The sequence below is a fragment of the Aquarana catesbeiana genome, linkage group LG06 (assembly GCF_042186555.1).
Source record: "Aquarana catesbeiana isolate 2022-GZ linkage group LG06, ASM4218655v1, whole genome shotgun sequence".
Taxonomy (NCBI): domain Eukaryota; kingdom Metazoa; phylum Chordata; class Amphibia; order Anura; family Ranidae; genus Aquarana; species Aquarana catesbeiana.
The window spans coordinates 71862983-71882988 of record NC_133329.1 but is presented as its reverse complement, the minus strand read 5'-3'; the positions used below and the strand labels follow the sequence as shown (position 1 = coordinate 71882988).

Below are 20006 nucleotides of genomic sequence, written 5' to 3'. Positions count from 1 at the left end.
TAGTACCCTTCACCCCTTTACAGAACCCTGCACCCTTCATTATACACCCTCACTATAGGCTGGCAAGTGACACTGCATCTGGTGGCAGTCTGTGGGTGGCAAGTGGCACACAGCATCTGGTGGAAGGCTATAGGTATAGGTGGCAAGTGGCACACTGCATCCGGTGGCAGGCTACGGGTGGCAAGCGATAAACTGCATCGGGTGGCAAGTGATACACTGCATCTGGCAGCAGACGATAGTGGCAAGTGACAACCTGCATCTGAGGGCAGGCAATGGTGGCATGCTGTGTCTGGTGGCAAGTGACAAGCTTAGGGTTCCCACTGATTCTGCATTATGGTGAGTTGAACTATTTTATTATATATTACAATGTAGTAATAGAAACAATGTGCTTTGATCATCCTGAAACCATATCAAGCATGGTGTCGGGATGATTTAAGTGTTAACATCAGCCATTCACCCGACAAATCACCCGCCGCCGAATTCCCTGTCAACCCAGAGACTACATTCCTCCCCCTCTTCCATGAAACCGGTCCCCCATGCAAAAAAGGTTGGGGGCCGCTGTTCTAAAGTGACATCACTTCCTCCTAGCATTCTATGATAGAAATAGCCACACAGGAGGGAAACGAGTGAAAGATTCCATCGTCAGCGAGAGTTTTGAAATACTATATTTTGGGAAGGGGGGGGGGTGTCCCTGAATGGCAGTTTGAAAATATGGTCACCCTACTGGGGGGTGGGGGGGTGCGGGTGCCCTGTCAGGTAGGCTGTATGGAGCCCCATGATTTGTAACAGCAGCCCTGGCTACATCCAGTAAGGGTAACAAACTATTCTCAACAAATGTGTGCCTACTCACAAGTATCCCAACTACCCACAATTACCAGTGCTACACACCAGTAGAATCAACATTGAAGAATCTGCATAGATACCAATGATAAAGGGGCTAGACCTGGAAAATGCAGCTATGGATCCCACAGTTTGTGAAACTTATGAGGAGTTCCCCTGTTGCAACTGAATTGGCTTTTCTTTAACTATTTAACTTTTTGGGGAAAAATTAACTTTTTTGAATTTGAATGCAAAAAAACACAATACACAACTAGGGATGAGCTTCGAGTTCGAGTCGAACTCATGTTCGACTCGAACATTGGCTGTTCGCAAGTTCACCGAACAGCGAACAATTTGGGGTGTTCGCGGCAAATTCGAATGCCGCGGAACACCCTTTAAAAGTCTATGGGAGAAATCAAAAGTGCTAATTTTAAAGGCTAATATGCAAGTTATTGTCATAAAAAGTGTTTGGGGACCTGGGTCCTGCCCCAGGGGACATGGATCAATGCAAAAAAAAGTTTTAAAAACGGCCGTTTTTTCAGGAGCAGTGATTTTAATAATGCTTAAAGTCAATCAATAAAAGTGTAATATCCCTTTAAATTTCGTACCTGGGGGGTGTCTATAGTGTGCCTATAAAGGGGCGCATGTTTCCTGTGTTTAGAACAGTCTGACAGCAAAATGACATTTTGAAGGAAAAAACTCATTTAAAACTACCCGCGGCTATTGCATTGCCGACAATACACATAGAAGTTCATTGATAAAAACGGCATGGGAATTCCCCAAAGGGGAACCCCGAACCAAAATTAAAAAAAAAAAAATGACGTGGGGGTCCCCCTAAATTCCATACCAGGCCCTTCAGGTCTGGTATGGATATTAAGGGGAACCCCGGCCAAAATTTAAAAAAAAAAATGACGTGGGGTTCCCCCTAAATTCCATACCAGACCCTTCAGGTCTGGTATGGATTTTAAGGGGAACCCCGCGCCAAAAAAAAAAAAAAACGGCGTGGGGTCCCCCCAAAAATCCATACCAGACCCTTATCCGAGCACACAACCTGGCAGGCCGCAGGAAAAGAGGGGGGGACGAGAGTGCGGCCCCCCCTCCCTCCTGAACCGTACCAGGCCACATGCCCTCAACATTGGGAGGGTGCTTTGGGGTAGCCCCCCAAAACACCTTGTCCCCATGTTGATGAGGACAAGGGCCTCATCCCCACAACCCTGGCCGGTGGTTGTGGGGGTCTGCGGGCGGGGGGCTTATCGGAATCTGGAAGCCCCCTTTAACAAGGTGACCCCCAGATCCCGGCCCCCCCCCTGTGTGAAATGGTAAGGGGGTACATAAGTACCCCTACCATTTCACGAAAAAAGTGTCAAAAATGTTAAAAATGACAAGAGACAGTTTTTGACAATTCCTTTATTTAAATGCTTCTTCTATCTTCCTTCATCTTCTGGTTCTTCTGGTTCTTCTGGTTCTTCTGGCTCTTCTGGCTCTTCCTCCGGCGTTCTCGTCCAGCATCTCCTCCGCGGCGTCTTCTATCTTCTTCTCCTCGGGCCGCTCCGCACCCATGGCATGGGGGGGAGGCTCCCGCTCTTCTCTTCTTCTCTTCTTCTTTTCTTCTCTTCTTCTCTTCTTCATTTTCTTCTCCGGGCCGCTCCGCAATCCATGCTGGCATGGAGGGAGGCTCCCGCTGTGTGACGGCGCTCCTCGTCTGACAGTTCTTAAATAACGGGGGGGGGGGGCCACCCGGTGACCCCGCCCCCCTCTGACGCACGGTGACTTGACGGGACTTCCCTGTGACGTCACGGGGAATGCCACAGGGAAGTCCCGTCAAGTCACCGTGCGTCAGAGGGGGGCGGGGTCACCGGGTGGCCCCGCCCCCCCGTTATTTAAGAACTGTCAGACGAGGAGCGCCGTCACACAGCGGGAGCCTCCCTCCATGCCAGCATGGATTGCGGAGCGGCCCGGAGAAGAAAATGAAGAAGAGAAGAAGAGAAGAAGAGAAGAGAAGAAGAGAAGAAGAGAAGAGCGGGAGCCTCCCCCCCATGCCATGGGTGCGGAGCGGCCCGAGGAGAAGAAGACAGAAGACGCCGCGGAGGAGATGCTGGACGAGAACGCCGGAGGAAGAACCAGAAGAACCAGAAGAGCCAGAAGAACCAGAAGATGAAGGAAGATAGAAGAAAGAGGAAGCATTTAAATAAAGGAATTGTCAAAAACTGTCTCTTGTCATTTTTAACATTTTTGACACTTTTTTCGTGAAATGGTAGGGGTACTTATGTACCCCCTTACCATTTCACACAGGGGGGGGCCGGGATCTGGGGGTCACCTTGTTAAAGGGGGCTTCCAGATTCCGATAAGCCCCCCGCCCGCAGACCCCCACAACCACCGGCCAGGGTTGTGGGGATGAGGCCCTTGTCCTCATCAACATGGGGACAAGGTGTTTTGGGGGGCTACCCCAAAGCACCCTCCCAATGTTGAGGGCATGTGGCCTGGTACGGTTCAGGAGGGAGGGGGGGCCGCACTCTCGTCCCCCCCTCTTTTCCTGCGACCTGCCAGGTTGCGTGCTCCGATAAGGGTCTGGTATGGATTTTTGGGGGGACCCCACGCCGTTTTTTTTTTTTTTTTTGGCGCGGGGTTCCCCTTAAAATCCATACCAGACCTGAAGGGTCTGGTATGGAATTTAGGGGGAACCCCACGTCATTTTTTTTTTTTAATTTTGGCCGGGGTTCCCCTTAATATCCATACCAGACCTGAAGGGCCTGGTATGGAATTTAGGAGGACTCCCACGTCATTTTTTTTTTTTAATTTTGGTTCGGGGTTCCCCTTTGGGGAATTCCCATGCCGTTTTTATCAATGAACTTCTATGTGTATTGTCGGCAATGCAATAGCCGCGGGTAGTTTTAAATGAGTTTTTTCCTTCAAAATGTCATTTTGCTGTCAGACTGTTCTAAACACAGGAAACATGCGCCCCTTTACAGGCATACTATAGACACCCCCCAGGTACGAAATTTAAAGGGATATTACACTTTTATTGTTTGACTTTAAGCATTATTAAAATCACTGCTCCTGAAAAAACGGCCGTTTTTAAAACTTTTTTTTGCATTGATCCATGTCCCCTGGGGCAGGACCCAGGTCCCCAAACACTTTTTATGACAATAACTTGCATATCAGCCTTTAAAATTAGCACTTTTGATTATTCATGTTCGTGTCCCATAGACTTTAACGGTGTTCGCATGTTCGAACGAACTTTTTTCCTGTTCGCATGTTCTGGTGCGAACCGAACAGGGGGGTGTTCGGCTCATCCCTATACACAACCCATTTTTTTTTGTAAAATATAAGAGATGAAGTTATGCTGAGTAAATAGATACCATATAAGTCACTCTTTAAACAAACAACGTAAATTTTACTATCCACAGACGACGTTTTAAAAGCCTTTACATGTTACCACTTTAGATAAAAGTCCCCTAAAAAAATAAATATAAATAAATAAAAATAAAAAGCTGAATCCAAAATAATAACTGGTTAAAAAGTTAAGAATTTGATACAGACATTAAAGTCCATAAACTTAATAGTCCATAGTACATCCGTGGGTGTGGAAGAAATATATTGCACATATGGATGTGTGTCTGAACAGGGGTATGATAGGCGGCAGCTGTCCTCAGAGTATTGCCAGCTCTGTGTAAGACGGGAGGAGAAAAAGGGGGAAGCGCCACCTAACTGCAGAGATTAAAATGCTTTATTAGCGCAAGGCTGAATAACACAGGATAAAAGGTAGTTAAAGCTCATAAGTCCAAGGATGAAGGAGATGTTTAAGTCTTTTGGCATCCTTGGGGGTTCTCTGTCACCCTTCAGGCTGTGTGGATGGATGTTTGTTCTGTGCGCCCCGTGGCCACCAGGAAGCAGGAAACAGGAACCAACAACCAGCGTGGAACACGGCCCAAACGGACAGAAATGACGTAAGCGGAACGAGACACGGCCGTGCTGAATGGGAAAAGGTTGGGCAGAGGATAGGCTATGCACTCGAAGCACCAGATCCTTCTACAGGCCTGGAAAGGTTTCTTTTTTTTTTGCACTTTCATACTTACCTAGGTGGATACAAACAAAGCCTGGGGAATGCGCAGGAAAAAATTCCAAGCCTACTTACCACAGCTCACAGACAACCAAATTGACCTGTCTAACAGTATGCGTTAAAAACAGGGGTTTAGTCCGCACGCATTTGCAAATGCATGCGTAAGCCACAGAGCCTCATCACAGCACCCTGATATCTGTGGTCCTAACACTAAAATATGAGTGTCCCCACAGTGGAGGCACATGCATTCTGATGGATAAATGCTGGCAGGTAGACTGAAGGGCAGCCCACCCCTTCTTAAAGGTACAGGAGCACACCAAACACCCAGCAAATAGCACTATAGCTGCAAAGGTGCCGGTGCATTGATGGACCAATACACACATCAACGTGATTTCAAAAAACTTGAAATCCTCATTTATCCTCATTTATAGCTGGCTATCGCAGTAAGCAGCATTGGAGGGCTACAACAGATACAAACAAAGCCTGGGGAATGCCCAGGAAAAAATTCCAAGCCTACTTACCACCAGCTCGCAGACAACCTAGGTACCTAGGTGGATGCAGCATCTCTCCAATGCTGCATCTGTCCCCCGGCACCTCTTCCACTGAGAACTAAACAATCGAATACCACCGATGGCTCAGTTCTCTCGGCTCCCCGAGCAGAGAGCTGTAGACTGTCAGTCTCAGGGGATCCTCTGCATCTGGAACAATCCGGTCTCCCTCTACGGTGTCATTGAAGTAATTGATATGGTGTTTTACAAGCCCTATGGTGTCCGTTTATGAAGCAGTGATTAGCGGTGATCCCGAGGACATAAACAGTTTATGAAACAGAGATAATCGGGGGAGAACACCTATGTATGACAAAAGGATAATATAATCCTTGTGTTGGTGAAATGAAATCAAGTAGAACCTGTTTCAACACAGTTTGCCACACCTCTCCATCTAAAACCAGCGATATTTTTATCCCATCCTTTCCTGCCAGGGAGCTGTTGGTTACCATGGTAACTATCCAATAGGGATTTATACATGGAAGAAAAGAGACTTCTCTTATCTGTAGTATTAGCTAACTGATCCATAAGCGGTGCAGCAATCAATCTAAAAGTGGACTGTTTAAATTGGGCTGAAAGGGTGTGACGAGTTAAAGCTATTGGTAAATCCTATGAGAGGGGATGCCAAATTCCTGTTGTATATCATGAAAGGATTTTAAGTGGTCCCTTTTTTCTTCATTCTTGAATAGCAACATATAACAATGCAAAATAAAAAATAAGTAGTACACCTCTGAAATACATGCATATTTCCCTCTGGGTTTGATTTACTAAAGGCAAATCCACTGTGCACTACAAGTGCACTTGGAAGTGCAGCCGCTGTAGACATGTGTGATTAATTTAGTTACGAATCAAAATTCAAATTTTTGTTATTGAGAGATTCAGATTTATCTAAATCCCTGAATCACATTAATAATGAATTTCAACTAATCCAAAATAAATTGTAACAATACAACCAAATTTATTCCTATTCATTCGGACCTTTTGTCAATGTTTGAAGCATCCGAAATAACATAACGACATAACAAATGATCCAAATTGATTCGGATCCACTTCATTTTTATGTTGCATTAACATTTTTCATTATTTCTATAAAAATGCACTACATATGAAATTGAAAAATATTGCAATAAATACAGGGAGGTACAAAAGTGACATAAGATGATGATTCCTACTTATTGTGTTTGGCTTGGATGGAGGTGGATCCTGTTTCCTTACAACTACTAGGGTCACCCTTTTTTTCTATTCTATGCTCCCTCACTCACATCTTCAATCTCTCCCTCTCTAATGGCACCTTCCCCTCCCCTCTGAAACATGTGCAGATCAATCCCATACTTAAAAAGCCCTCACTGGACCCTACCAACCTGAACAACTTAAGACCAATCTCATTGCTCCCATTCACCTCTAAACTTTTAGAACGCTTAGTCTACAACCGTCTTAGCTCATACCCCTGTGAAAATAACCTTCTTGACCCCTTACAGTCTGGCTTTCGCTCACAGCACTCCACGGAAACTGCCCAACTAAAACTCACTAGCAATTTACTAACTGCTAAAACCAACGGCCAATATTCCATACTCCTACTTGACCTCTCTGCGGCCTTTGATACTGTTGACCATCCGCTCCTTCTCAATATTCTCCATCCCTTGGCCTCCAAGATTCTGCTCTATCCTGGTTCTATGCCTACCTATCACAGCGCTCCTTCAGTGTTACCTACAAATCTGTCTCCTCCTCTGCATTGCCCCTTTCTATGGGGGTCCCCCAAGGCTCTCTTCTTGGACCCCTTCTCTTCTCTATCTACACCTCCTCCCCTGGTCATTTGATAATCGCCCATGGCTTCCAGTACCACTTATACGCCGATGACACCGAAATCTATCTGTCTACTCCTCACCTCACTCCTTCAGTCTCCTCTCGCATTACTAACTGACATATCAACATGTATGTCACACCACTTCCTTAAACTAAATCTCTCTAAAATCGAGCTATTAATATTCCCCCCCGCCCGTGCCCCCCTCCATGACTTGGCAAATGAAACCACCAAGCTCCTCATTCACTCCCTTGTTATCTCTCGCCTTGACTATTGCAACTCCCTTCTCATTGGCCTGCCTCTCCATAGGCTATTCCCTCTTTAGTCTATCATGAATGCTGCTGCCAGGCTTATCCACCTTACCACCTGCTCAGTGTCTGCCAACCCTCTCCTCCAATCCCTACATTGGCTCCCAATACTATCTGTGATACTTGTTTTATTTGCACAAACAGTTACATTTTCAGGACGCATTACTGATACACAAAGTTTTATCGAAATAATGAATGATAAAATCTGCAATGATAGTCATCTCTGGAAACACACGCAAGGCAATAAAAGGGAGAAAGTTTTAGTGTATTAAGTGTTAAATCCGGTGTCTTTGTGCTAAGTGTTCTGTATTTTGGAGGGTTCCATATAATGTGACCTAGGTGTGTGCTACTCATACTATGTTCAATATTGACCCATCTCTTATCCAAGACCTCCCCTGCCCATTCCATAACCTGTGAAAGTGTTGCTGCAATGTAGTATTTATTAAAATCCGGTAGAACTAATCCTCCTTGTTTTTTCCCCCTAGTCAAAACCCTGTATGCAATTTGTGGCTTTTTGTTACACCAGACAAACCTTTGTGGCTTTTTGTTACACCAGACAAACCTCGCAATTAGGCCTCGTAGGGCTCTCATATATGGCTGTGGGAGGGAAATCGGAAGCATTTGGAATTTATAAAGTATTTTTGGGGCCAACACCAATTTTACTGTGTTAATGCGTCCGATCCAAGAGAGGGGCGCATTAACATATTTTTTATTTCTTGCTTAATTTCGTCTAATAAGGGTATGTCGTTTATTAAATACATTTTCTTTAGAGAATTAGATAAATATTTTATGTCCTTTCTCCAGGGAAAATGAAATTCCCTTACAAGTTTTTCTTCTTCTTGCTTGTCTATATTTATGTTTAAGACTTCAGATTTGCTGAGATTTATCTTGAAATTTGAAATGTCACCATATCTTTTTAAAATCTGCAGCAAATTTGGAATCGTAATCCTGGGGTTAGTAATATAAAAAAGGACATCATCAGCAAACGGCGCAAGTTTATGTTCCTCTGTTCCTATCTTTACCCCGCTACAGTCTGGATTGTTTCGGATAGAAGCCAGCAAGAGTTCCAGAGTTAATACAAATAAGAGGGGAGACAATGGACACCCCTGTCTGGTTCCGTTCTCCATCTTAAAAGGTCTCAAAAGGACCCCATTCACTTTAATGGATGCCGGTGGGTGATTGTATAATATTCTTACCCATGTAATAAATCTTGGGCCTACTCCCATTAATTCCAATGTTTTGATCATGAGTCCCCAGTCTACCCTGTCGAACGCTTTCTCGGCATCCATCGACAGGAATAGAGCTGGGGACCCACCGGACTTAATGGACTTGAGAAGGAGCAATGATCTCACTCCATTGTCCCTACCTTCTCTTTCCGGTATAAAACCCACCTGGTCTGGGTTCACCAGGGTAGACATTTTATCCTTCAACCTGCCCGCTAGAACCTTGGCATATAATTTGGTGTCCGCATTTAATAGGGCAATGGGTCTATAGCTAGAGCACAGCATGTTGTTTTTTCCCTCTTTTAATATCAGGGTGATGGTTGCAGATAGGGCATCTCCCCCCATTTCACATTTGGTACCCAGTTCATTCCAATAATGGCAGAGCTTCGGAAACAAAGTTTTTTATGTTTTTTTAAAAAATAAGTAGTAAACCCGTCTGGGCCCGGACTCTTTCCCAGGGGCGAATCCTTTAATGCGGTATAAACTTTGTCTTCAGTTATAGGTATATCCATGTCGACTCTGTCACCCTCAGACAGCCCTGCCACCCCTGCTCCGTTCAAGAATTCTTCCACCTTCCTGTCCTCTATTTGTACCGGATATCCCTTTTGTCCTACAGTATAGAGGGCTTCATAGTACTTCCTAAACTCTTCTGCTATCCCTTTAGTTGTAAATACTGCCTCGTCATTTTTTTTTTGAATTTTCTCAAAAAAATTCAAGTCACTTTTCTTTTTCAATAACCTCACGAGGTGCTTGCTTGTCTTGTTTCCCCAAAAATATCTATCTCCTATTATTTTATTTAGGGCCCTCCTTGAGTCCTGTTCCATGCTGTCCCTTAACTCCTCCCTTTTAATGGTCAGCTGGTGTAAGCTTTCCTGGTGGTGTCCCTTGTATTTTTTATGTTCTTGTTCTATTAAATGTTTTTCCTTAATGAGTTTTCGCCGTCTTTTTGTTCTCTCTTTTTTTCCCCAGCCCCATTGGATATAAGGACCCCCCCAATATATGCTTTGAAAGCCTCCTAAATTGTGGAGGCAGCTATTTCGCCTGTTTCATTAACCTTAAAAAAAATTCAATCTCTTTCTGCACTATTTCTGCCACTTTATCATCTTTTAATACATTTTCATTTAGCTTCCATGAGAGTGGTTGTCTTTGGGACCCCGGTAACCTAATCCTCATTGAGATCGGAGAATGGTCAGATAGCGTTGTTATTTCTATTCTGGTTTCCTCCACACAGTTCAGTAGGCTATGGTCAGTCATAATATAATCTAGTCTTGAGTACTTTTGTACTTTTGCATGCTGCACTCTCCACACGTCCATAATATGGCATTCATGCAGCTTACGCCCGATCGTTTTTAATTAAATCTTACTTAAGATTTACTTAAGATTAAGACAAAAATTGAAGTCCCCTGCCAGAACAACCTCCCCCGTCTTGAACTCCATCAGCTTGTCCAATACCTGCTTTAAGAATACAGTCAGGTTTTCATTCGGACAGTAGACATTAGCTAGAGTAAACATTTTATTCCCCAGCTTACCCTTCAGAAAGAGATAGCGGCCCTCGGGGTCCGTCAGTCTATTAGTCAGAGAAAACTTAGACGATCTTGAAAACCCAATTACAACCCCCTTAGCTCTCCTTATGGATGTGTCACTATAGAACCAGGTAGGCAATGCGGGAGAATATAACCTAATATTTGTATCCAGAGCTAGGTGGGTCTCCTGGAGGAATACCACAACTGCTCTGTAATGATGGAGTTCTTTCAGTACTTTGTGTCTCTTAACCAGAGAATTCAGGCCCTTAACATTGTATGATAAAAAATTTTAATCTGTCATTTATTTTGGTCTATTGAGGGATTTTGTCTACCTAACATAAGCAGTCTTCCAAAGGTAATTTGTATCCATCCCTGCAGGATAGAATTCCCCCCCCCCCATTCCCCCCATCAGCTTCTAAGGCCTGGTTCATACCTATGCATTTTTTAATGCATTTTCAGTTTTGCAGAAACACACTACAGTCCATTTAACATGGTTTCCTATGGGTCACATTCACATCTACGCATTTTATGGAAGGGGCCAGGGACTTTTTTCTGGTTTTTGGTTCCATAGACTTCAATGGATCAAAAACATGTATTGAAAAACGCTAAATGCACCTGGAATATGCAAACTGCAACCTACATAGGTGTGAACCAGGCCTAACTTCAGCTTGTTCAATTAAAGTGGTTGTAAAGGCACAAGGTTTTTTACCTTCATGTATTTTATGCATGAAGGTAAAAAACCTTCTGTGTGCACCAGCCAAAACCCCCCCAATACTTACCCGAGCCTCCTCTCAATCCGGCGATGTCCATGATAGCCTTGACCCTCTGGGGACTCACACTCCTGATTGGCTTTTGGCCATTGGCTCCCGCTGCTGTCAATCACAGCCAGTGAGTCGATCGGGAGACGGAGGGGCGGGTCGCGCCACGGCTCCGTGTGTAATGCGACACATAGAGCCATGGCTCGAGAACATGCCTGATTGGGTGCCCCCAGAGCAAGCTGCCTGCTCTGGGGGGCACCCAGCAGGAGGGAGGTGCCAGGAGAGGAACCCGAGAAGAGGAGGATCCGGGCTGCTCTGTGCAAAACCACTGCTTTAATATCGCTTTAAAATTTGACAATAAAACCTGGAAGCTGATTGGTTACTCTGCAGAGCTGCACACACTTATGTGTGCACCAGTTTTAGTAAATCTTTCCCAGACTGTTTGCCTCCATGTGTTGGAACTTGTGGAGGCCGTTGCAAAACACGTTTGAAAAAAACTGCAATAAATCTACACGATGAAACATTGTCTGGATTATAAAAACAATAACAAAAACAATAATGAGGGCAGGAACATTCAAAACTTATTATGAACAGAAAAAGGGAAAATGGGGTAAACAACCCCGAGACTGAGAGAAAGATTGATTTTTTTTTTTTTTTTTTTTTTCATTGTTTATTTTCAATCTTTTCGAATACCGTAAATATATTGTATATAAGTACATATCCTTCCCTATTTGTCTGGTATTCCTCAATTTCTTTCCAGGCTGCCTCTAAATTATTCCCAAACACTATAATTACTATTGCTAGCATTAGTATTAAGCATCATCTAGGCCCTCATTCATTTGTATTCCTGTTCTTTTATTGTTTGGCTCACACGGACGCCAGGGGCACTCAATGAACTGTGCGGGTAATCAATTGCCATTCATTTGGGAGCCCTAGAGGTGTCAGTCCCATGGGAGGTTATGTTGTGGATATTATATTTATTTATACTCAATTCATTTTCCTAGGTTTATATTTTGAATGTGCCATCTTTTACCCAGTCTATTTTTTCACTGATATTCATCCTATTCAGATCCTTCCCTTTTCCAAGATGGCGCCATTGGCCTTTGCCATGTTAAATGACTTGCTCGGCTTATTCCCCATTTTCCAGATCCTTCCCTCTTCTAAGATGGCGCAATCAGCTTTTGCCATGATGAATGACGCGCTCTGTACACTTTACCACTTGGCGCATGCGCATTGTAGGTAATGACGTGTTTTGCATCACGCCATGATGCCTCCGCCTCCTCCATTATCCACACGCTCCCCTGGGCCTCCTCGCTTTACGTCCGCATCCCGGTTGTGATGTGAGACGCCATCGGGATGGAAGGACTATAAGAACGCGGTTTCATACCGCAATCCTCTGTCGTAGGCTCCTTTTCTAGGGGAGAGGTTGTTTCTCTCCCACCCCATGCCTGTCTGAACCATCACCATAGGTAAGTGTCCTATATTTGACTCCGCTTGATGGTCTACACATATGGATCTCATTGTACCAGTACTTTTATTACTTTGTTCTTCTAGTTGTATCCTTGTGCATTTACACCTTTGGATACTATCAAGATCTTCTTGACCCTTCAATTGCTGGCTGGGAATCTCCATCTAAACTGACGCTTGTGCTTGCAGTGAGGATTTTTTACCTCCAGCAAAAGAGTTTTGATTCCACCTAAGGTAACCCCTATGTTAATTTGGTGCTCAGACTTGATGCCTTTTTGACATCATCTGGCTGATACCTTATTCTATCTCTCTTATTTTTCCTATTAAGGATATATTAATTCTGTGTCCTTCTGTGGCCATAAGCGGATGGGAACCTCTGTCTGAGAGACCTACCTGATGCCTTGTATCTCTGATGTTATTCATCGGTAATACTCCCTTACCAATCCAACTCACATTCAATCTTTGGCAGCCTGGTAAGATTACTATTATTATTGATGGATTGATTTTTGTCGTTCGATCTTTTTGATTTTTTTCAGCTGTTTACAGTTTTATATGACATGTTATCCATATACATACATACTAATATATTCTAGATTGAAAATTTTATTATGTAACACGATATCTCATCCATGTTTTTCTTATCATTTCTAGTATACCATAAATTTATACCAAAACTCCTGAGGAAGCTCCAAATGAACGAAACATGTTGAGTGGTATCTACTGAGTGGTATTTTTCTACTGTCTACCCAAAGTGGATGTTATACTGAAATACTGAGATACTTTTTAATCATGTTGTGTAATTTATATCAATTGTAATAAAAATCTTTTTTTATGGATAAGATATACATGTCTATCTACTCTATTTACTTCTTAATACAAGCACCTTAAAAGTCCCGGGGTTGTTCACCCCATTTTTCCTTTTTCTGTTCATTGTCTGGATTATACGGTAATTAACAGTCATTGGCAGTAACTGTAGCTACATAATTGCTTTGGTTTTAATAACATGACATGACACTAAACCACATCCTTATTCTCCAAAAATAAACCATACACATCCACTATTTAATGGCCCTGTAATCTATTTTTCATGAAATTGTGTCTTTTAACTTTCTCTGTGAGCTCCTGAACCTCTGCTTTTCCCCCCTCACTTCAATGAGCAGTGCCCGCAAGTGTGCCACCATAGAAAACGGCTTCCTACGGTGTCACATTGAGAAGAAGAGGAGCCAGCAGCACCAGCAGGGGACCTGAGAAGAGAAGGTTTAAGGCTGCTCTGAGCAATTTCATAGCACAGAGCCAGTAATTCTAAACCTGTTTTTTAGTTTAAAATACATGTCCCAGCCAATGAGGAATGAGAGATGCAGGAGAAGCTCAGCTCTTGTGCACATTGCTGGATCGAGAGGGAGCTCAGGTGAGTATTAGGGGGGGCGCTGCACACAGAAGGTTTTTTTATACACGAAGGTAAAAAACCTTGAGCCTTTAAAAATACTTTAAGTAATTATTTTGGCCTGCGGATTTGTTTAAAATAAGATATGACCCTTGTATGAAAAAAGATTAGAGACCCTGGTAGAAAACTATACAAAGTGCCATATTGTATTACATGTTACCTCAGTCATTGCCTATTAGGGGCAACAAACCCACCACATCTACCTGATTCCCTATGATATAGTCTACAGCAGTGGTGGTGAACTTTCGTGATATGGTGGGCCTCAAGTGCAGACATGGTACAGGAGAGGGTCAGAGACTGCAGACATGATGCCAGAGGTGATCAGAGACTGCAGACATTATACAAGAGATGGTCAGAGACTGCAGACAACATAAAAGAGTTGGTCAGAGACTGAAGACAACATAAAAGAGTTGGTCAGAGACTGAAGACATGATACAAGAGATAGTCAGAGACTGCAGACATGATACAAGAGATAGTCAGAGACTGAAGACATGATACAAGAGATGGTCAGAGACTACAGACAGGATACAAGAGATGGCCATAGACTGCAGACATTATGCAAGAGATGGTCAGAGACTGTAGACATGATACAGGAGATGGTCAGAGACTGCAGACATGATACAAGAGATGGTCAGAGACTACAGACAGGATACAAGAGATAACAAGAGACTGCAGACATGATACAAGAGATGGTCAGGGACTGTAGACATGATACAATAGATGGTCAGAGACTACAGACATGATACAAGAGATGGTCAGGGACTGTAGACATGATACAAGAGATGGTCAGAGACTACAGACATTATCCAAGAGATGGTCAAAGACTGTAGACATGATACAGGAGATAGTCAGAGACTGCAGACATGATACAAGAGATGGTCAGAGACTACAGACAGGATACAAGAGATGGCAAGAGACTGCAGACATGATACAAGAGATGGCCAGATACTGCAGACATGATACAAGAGATGGCCAGAGACTGTAGAAAAGATACAAGAGATGGTCAGAGACCGTAGACATTATATGAGAGATAGTCAGAGACTGCAGACAAGATACAAGAGATGGTCAGAGACTGTGGACAGGATACAAGAGATGATCAGAGACTGCAGACATGATACAAGAGATAGTCAGAGACTGAAGACATGATACAAGAGATGGTCAGAGACTACAGACAGGATACAAGAGATGGCCAGAGACTGCAGACATTATCCAAGAGATGGTCAGAGACTGTAGACATGATACAGGAGATGGTCAGAGACTGCAGACATGATACAAGAGATGGTCAGAGACTGTAGACATGATACAAGAGATGGTCAGGGACTGTAGACATGATACAGGAGATGGCCAGAGACTGCAGACTGGATAAAAGAGCTAGTCAGAGATTGCAGACATGATAGAAGAGATGGTCAGAGACTGCACACAGAACACAAGGGATGGTTAGAGACTGCAGAAAAGATACAAGAGATGGTCAGAGACCGTAGACATTATATGAGAGATAGTCAGAGACTGCAGACAAGATACAAGAGATGGTCAGAGACTGTGGACAGGATACAAGAGATGATCAGAGATTGCAGACATTATACAAGAGATGGTCAGAGACTGCAGACAGGTTACAAGAGATGATCAGAGACTGCAGACATGATACAAGAGATGGTCAGAGACAGTAGACATTATATGAGATATAGTCAGAGACTGCAGACAAGATACAAGAGATGGTCAGAGACTGTGGACAGGATACAAGAGATGATCAGAGACTGCAGACATGATACAAGAGATGGTCAGAGACTGCAGACAGGTTACAAGAGATGATCAGAGACTGCAGACATGATACAAGAGATTGTCAGAGACTGCAGACATGATCCAAGAGAAGATCAGAGACTGCAGACTGGATACAAGAAATTATCAGAGACTGCAAACTTGATAAAGAGATAGTCAGAGATTGCAGTCATAGTACAGAAGATGTTTAGAGATGTCAGACCTGATACAAGAGATGGTCAGAGACTGTGGACATGCTACAGGAGACTGTCAGAGACTGTGAATGTGCTATAGGAGTTGTTGGAGACTGGGGAAAAGCTTCAGGTGACAGTCCTAGACTGGAGACATATTGAATAAGACTAGTGGGAATCACTGTTATAACAGGGCAATAGGGAGACACAGATCAGTGACAGCAGGGGGCCCTGAGGGCCGCAGAAAAAGTGCCAAAGGGCTGCAGATTGGGCACCAGGGGTCTAAAGAGGTCATTCTTTGGGAATTATATATATTAATGTTTATTTTAAAATACTTCTGTTAAATTGGATGTCTCTCACCTGGGGCTTGTATCAGCAGTCTCTCCATATGTGGGATGTTGAGGGTTCCATGTTCCACCACACATCTCAGCTCCATGTCCCAGTTCTGTTGTGTCGGGGTGAAGAAGTAGACAGATTCCACATCTGAACTACTGATCCTCCGAGTCTTGGCTTTCTCCACCAGGGTGTCATTCAAGAACCAGTTCACTGTGATGGATTCTGGGTAAAATCCAGAAACACTGCACACCAAGTTCTGCTGAACATTCAACTTAAACATTTGGGAAGTGATGTGAACGGATGGGATATCTGCAAAAAAAAAAGGGACATGTATGTCATTCCAATGCTTTCTTTTTGTGTACTTTATATACTATTGCCTATCTACAAAATTAGAAGCCAAAAACATTAGTACAGCTATCTGCTAAAAAAAATCTTCTAGTGCAGTCTAACATAAACTGTTGTCTAGACTATCACTTTCCTTTTTGTTTTAATCAATTATTCCACAAACATTGTGGACAAAGGATGCAGAGGAAAAAACAGAATAAAACGGAGGTGGCAGTAACACCTCCTGGATGCCTGCCAGCCACTACTATGCCGCTTTCTGAAAAGCGATCCCTTTTCAGAGGGCAGTAAGCAGTACTGCTTGTCTGAAAGAGCTCTATAGCAGATCTTTCAGCAGTTACCATTAGAGTATGTGTAAATCTAAAAATGTTTGGATAGAGTAGAGAAGGGCTAAAACCCCACTGGGGGAATTTCCCTTCATTTACTGTCCTGTTGACACAACAGGAAGTGAGGGGATAGCTTTTAACTCTCCTAGACAGTTGTCACTGGAATGAGTGTCCTCAATGCAGGATTTCTTTATTTCTATTCAGGTGGCAACTCCAAATTTTGGATTTCCTATTACTTTCTGTTCTGGTAACAATGGTCGACAGGATAAATATAGAGGGTGAATCTACCCAGCAGGCAGCTGGCTGGGGTTCTAACCCTTCTCTACATCCAAATTTAACCACTTGACCCCCAGGCCAATTCTGATACTTCTCATATATATGTAATAATCAGCTTTTACTAGATAATTACTTAGAACCCCATAACATTATATATTTACTGAAAACAAATGGCGACAAACTACAGTACTTAAAAATCTCCATAGAGGATGCATTAAAAGTCTTTATAGGTTACCAGTTTAGAGCTACACAGAAGGTCTGGTGCTGGAATCATTGCTCTCACTCTGACGTTTGTGGGGAAACCTCACATGTGTGCCGCAATTGCCATTTACATACGCGTACAGGACCGATGCATGTGTTCGCATTTGCGCATGAGCACAATAAATGTATTATTTATTTTATGTAAATTCTTTTTTACTCCAGTCTTTTTAAAAAAATATATTGACTTTATTCCTATCACAATGGATGAACAACATCCCTTGTGATAGCTGGGGCAGTGACAGGTACTCTTTACTGAGAGATCTGGGGTCTATTAGGCATCAAGTCTCATCTCTGCTCTCAAAAGAGCAAACTTTACAAGCTGGTAATGGCTTATAAACAACAATCCGAAGCAACAAAGTCTTCATTGATTCCGGTTTCATAGACCATAGAGACGATGTGGGAACGGAAGCTGGAGCAAATTGGATCATGCTTTGCTGGGCTTTTTTGCCTTCCTCTGGATTAACTGTAGGTATAGGATTGTGTATATGGGAATGTATATTGAGATTGTATTTTTTTTCCTTTTTCTCTTTTATAGGTTGAACTAGATGGACTTTTTTTCAACCTGACTAACTATGTAGCTATGCAACTATGTAAATTCCTCCTTCATCTCTATGGCGTGCGGCCCCGACCAACGGTTTCAGTCCCAGGCTCCCAGATACAACAGGAGAGCCCAGAAGGTTGGTAGGAGGGGGGATTACATTCCGCCACATGTAAAAGTGATCCAGTGGCTGTATAGCAGTTCAGATCACTTTTACATTATAGAGCATCGCTCAGCTCTAAAAAATTATATCAAGGTCATGACTGCCACATCAGCCATGACCCTGGTAGAACCACTGAAACCAGAGGACATACAGGTAAGTCCATTTGAGAGAAGTGGTTAAAAAAAAGAACTTGGCCGTAGATATAGTTTACTTGGATTACCTGTCATTCCCCTCCTCCAACCTTTCACTTACACAACTGCAAACAATTTTCATTTTTGTGTGTTCTTGTGATTCCTCAGCATTCATTATCCTGCAGCCTTTTAGGATATGTTACTTGGATATTCCAGAAGACCTCGGGGGCTTAGGGTATGTAACTCTCAAAAGGGCAAAAAATTAAGAAGTTGGAGAATGGAGGAAAGAAAATAAGGTACTGTTTATAGATACACACACACAAAAATTGCAGTTGTGTAAGAGATTGGCGGAGGAAGGGGGTGAGAGAAAGTGCAATTAATAGTGAAAGGTCCACTTGTTGACCAGTAGGGATGAGCTTCGAGTTCGAGCCGAACTCATGTTCGACTCGAACATCGGCTGTTCGCAAGTTCGCCGAACAGCGAACAATTTGGGGTGTTCGTGGCAAATTCGAATGCCGCGGAACACCCTTTAAAAGTCTATGGGAGAAATCAAAAGTGCTAATTTTAAAGGCTTATATTCATGGTATTGTCATAAAAAGTGTTTGGGGACCTGGGTCCTGCCCCAGGGGACATGGATCAATGCAACAAAAAGTTTTAAAAATGGCCGTTTTTTTCGGGAGCAGTGATTTTAATAATCCTTAAAGTGAAACAATAAAAGTGTAATATTCCTTTAAATTTCATATCTGGGGGGTGTCTATAGTATGCCTGTAAAGGGGCGCATGCAAGGAAAAAAAGTCCATGCCATCATGGATGCAGAGCGGCTCGAAAAGAAGATGAAGAGAAGAAGATGAAGAGAAGAAGATGAACAGAAGATGATGAAGAGAAGAGCGGGAGCCTCCCTTCATGCCATCATGGATGCGGAGCGGCCGAGGAGAAGAAGGGAAGAAGACGCCTCGGAGGAGATGCCGGACGAGAACACCGGAGGAAGAACCAGAAGAACCAGAAGAAGAAGAAGATGGAGGAAGAAACCGAAGGAAGATAGAAGAAAGAAGAAAGAAGAAGCATTTAAATAAAGGAATTGTCAAAAACTGTCTCTTGTCATTTTTAAAATTTTTGACAGTTTTTTAGTGAAATGGTAGGGGTAAGTACCCCCTTACCATTTCACACAGGGGGAGGGCCTGGGATCTGGGGGTCCATTTGTTAAAGGGGGCTTCCAGATTCCGATAAGTCCCCCGCCCGCAGATCCCCACAACCACCGGCCAGGGTTGTGGGGATGAGGCCCTTGTCCTCATCAACATGGGGACAAGGTGTTTTGGGGGGCTACCCCAAAGCACCCTCCCAATGTTGAGGGCATGTGGCCTAGTACGGTTCAGGAGGGGGGACGCTCTCTCATCCCCCCTCTTTTCCTGCGGCCTGCCAGGTTGCGTGTTCAGATAAGGGTCTGGTATGGATTTTTAAGGGGACCCCACGCCGTTTTTTTTTTTAAATTTTGGCGTGGGGTTCCCCTTAAAATCCATACCAGACCTGAGGGGTCTGGTATAGATTTTGAGGGGGACCCCACGCCATTTTTTAAAAAAATTTTGGCCGGGGTTCCCCTTAATATCCATACCAGACCTGAAGGGCCTGGTATGGAATTTAGGGGGACCCCCCACGTCATTTTTTTTTTTAATTTTGGTTCGGGGTTCCCCTGTGGGGAATTCCCATGCCGTTTTTATCAATGAACTATGTGTATTGTCGGA

The 20006-nt window shown here is 43.5% G+C and overlaps 1 protein-coding gene across 1 annotated transcript in view; it reads right to left on the bottom strand.

Moving 5' to 3' along the window:
* LOC141147984 (uncharacterized) overlaps positions 1 to 20006 on the bottom strand; it is a gene marked incomplete at its 3' end in the record, with an annotated part of 183235 nt that overhangs the window by 114732 nt on the left and 48497 nt on the right. Inside the window, 1 exon segment of the mRNA XM_073635139.1 lies at positions 16255 to 16539. Coding sequence (XP_073491240.1) covers positions 16255 to 16539 — 285 coding nt within the window.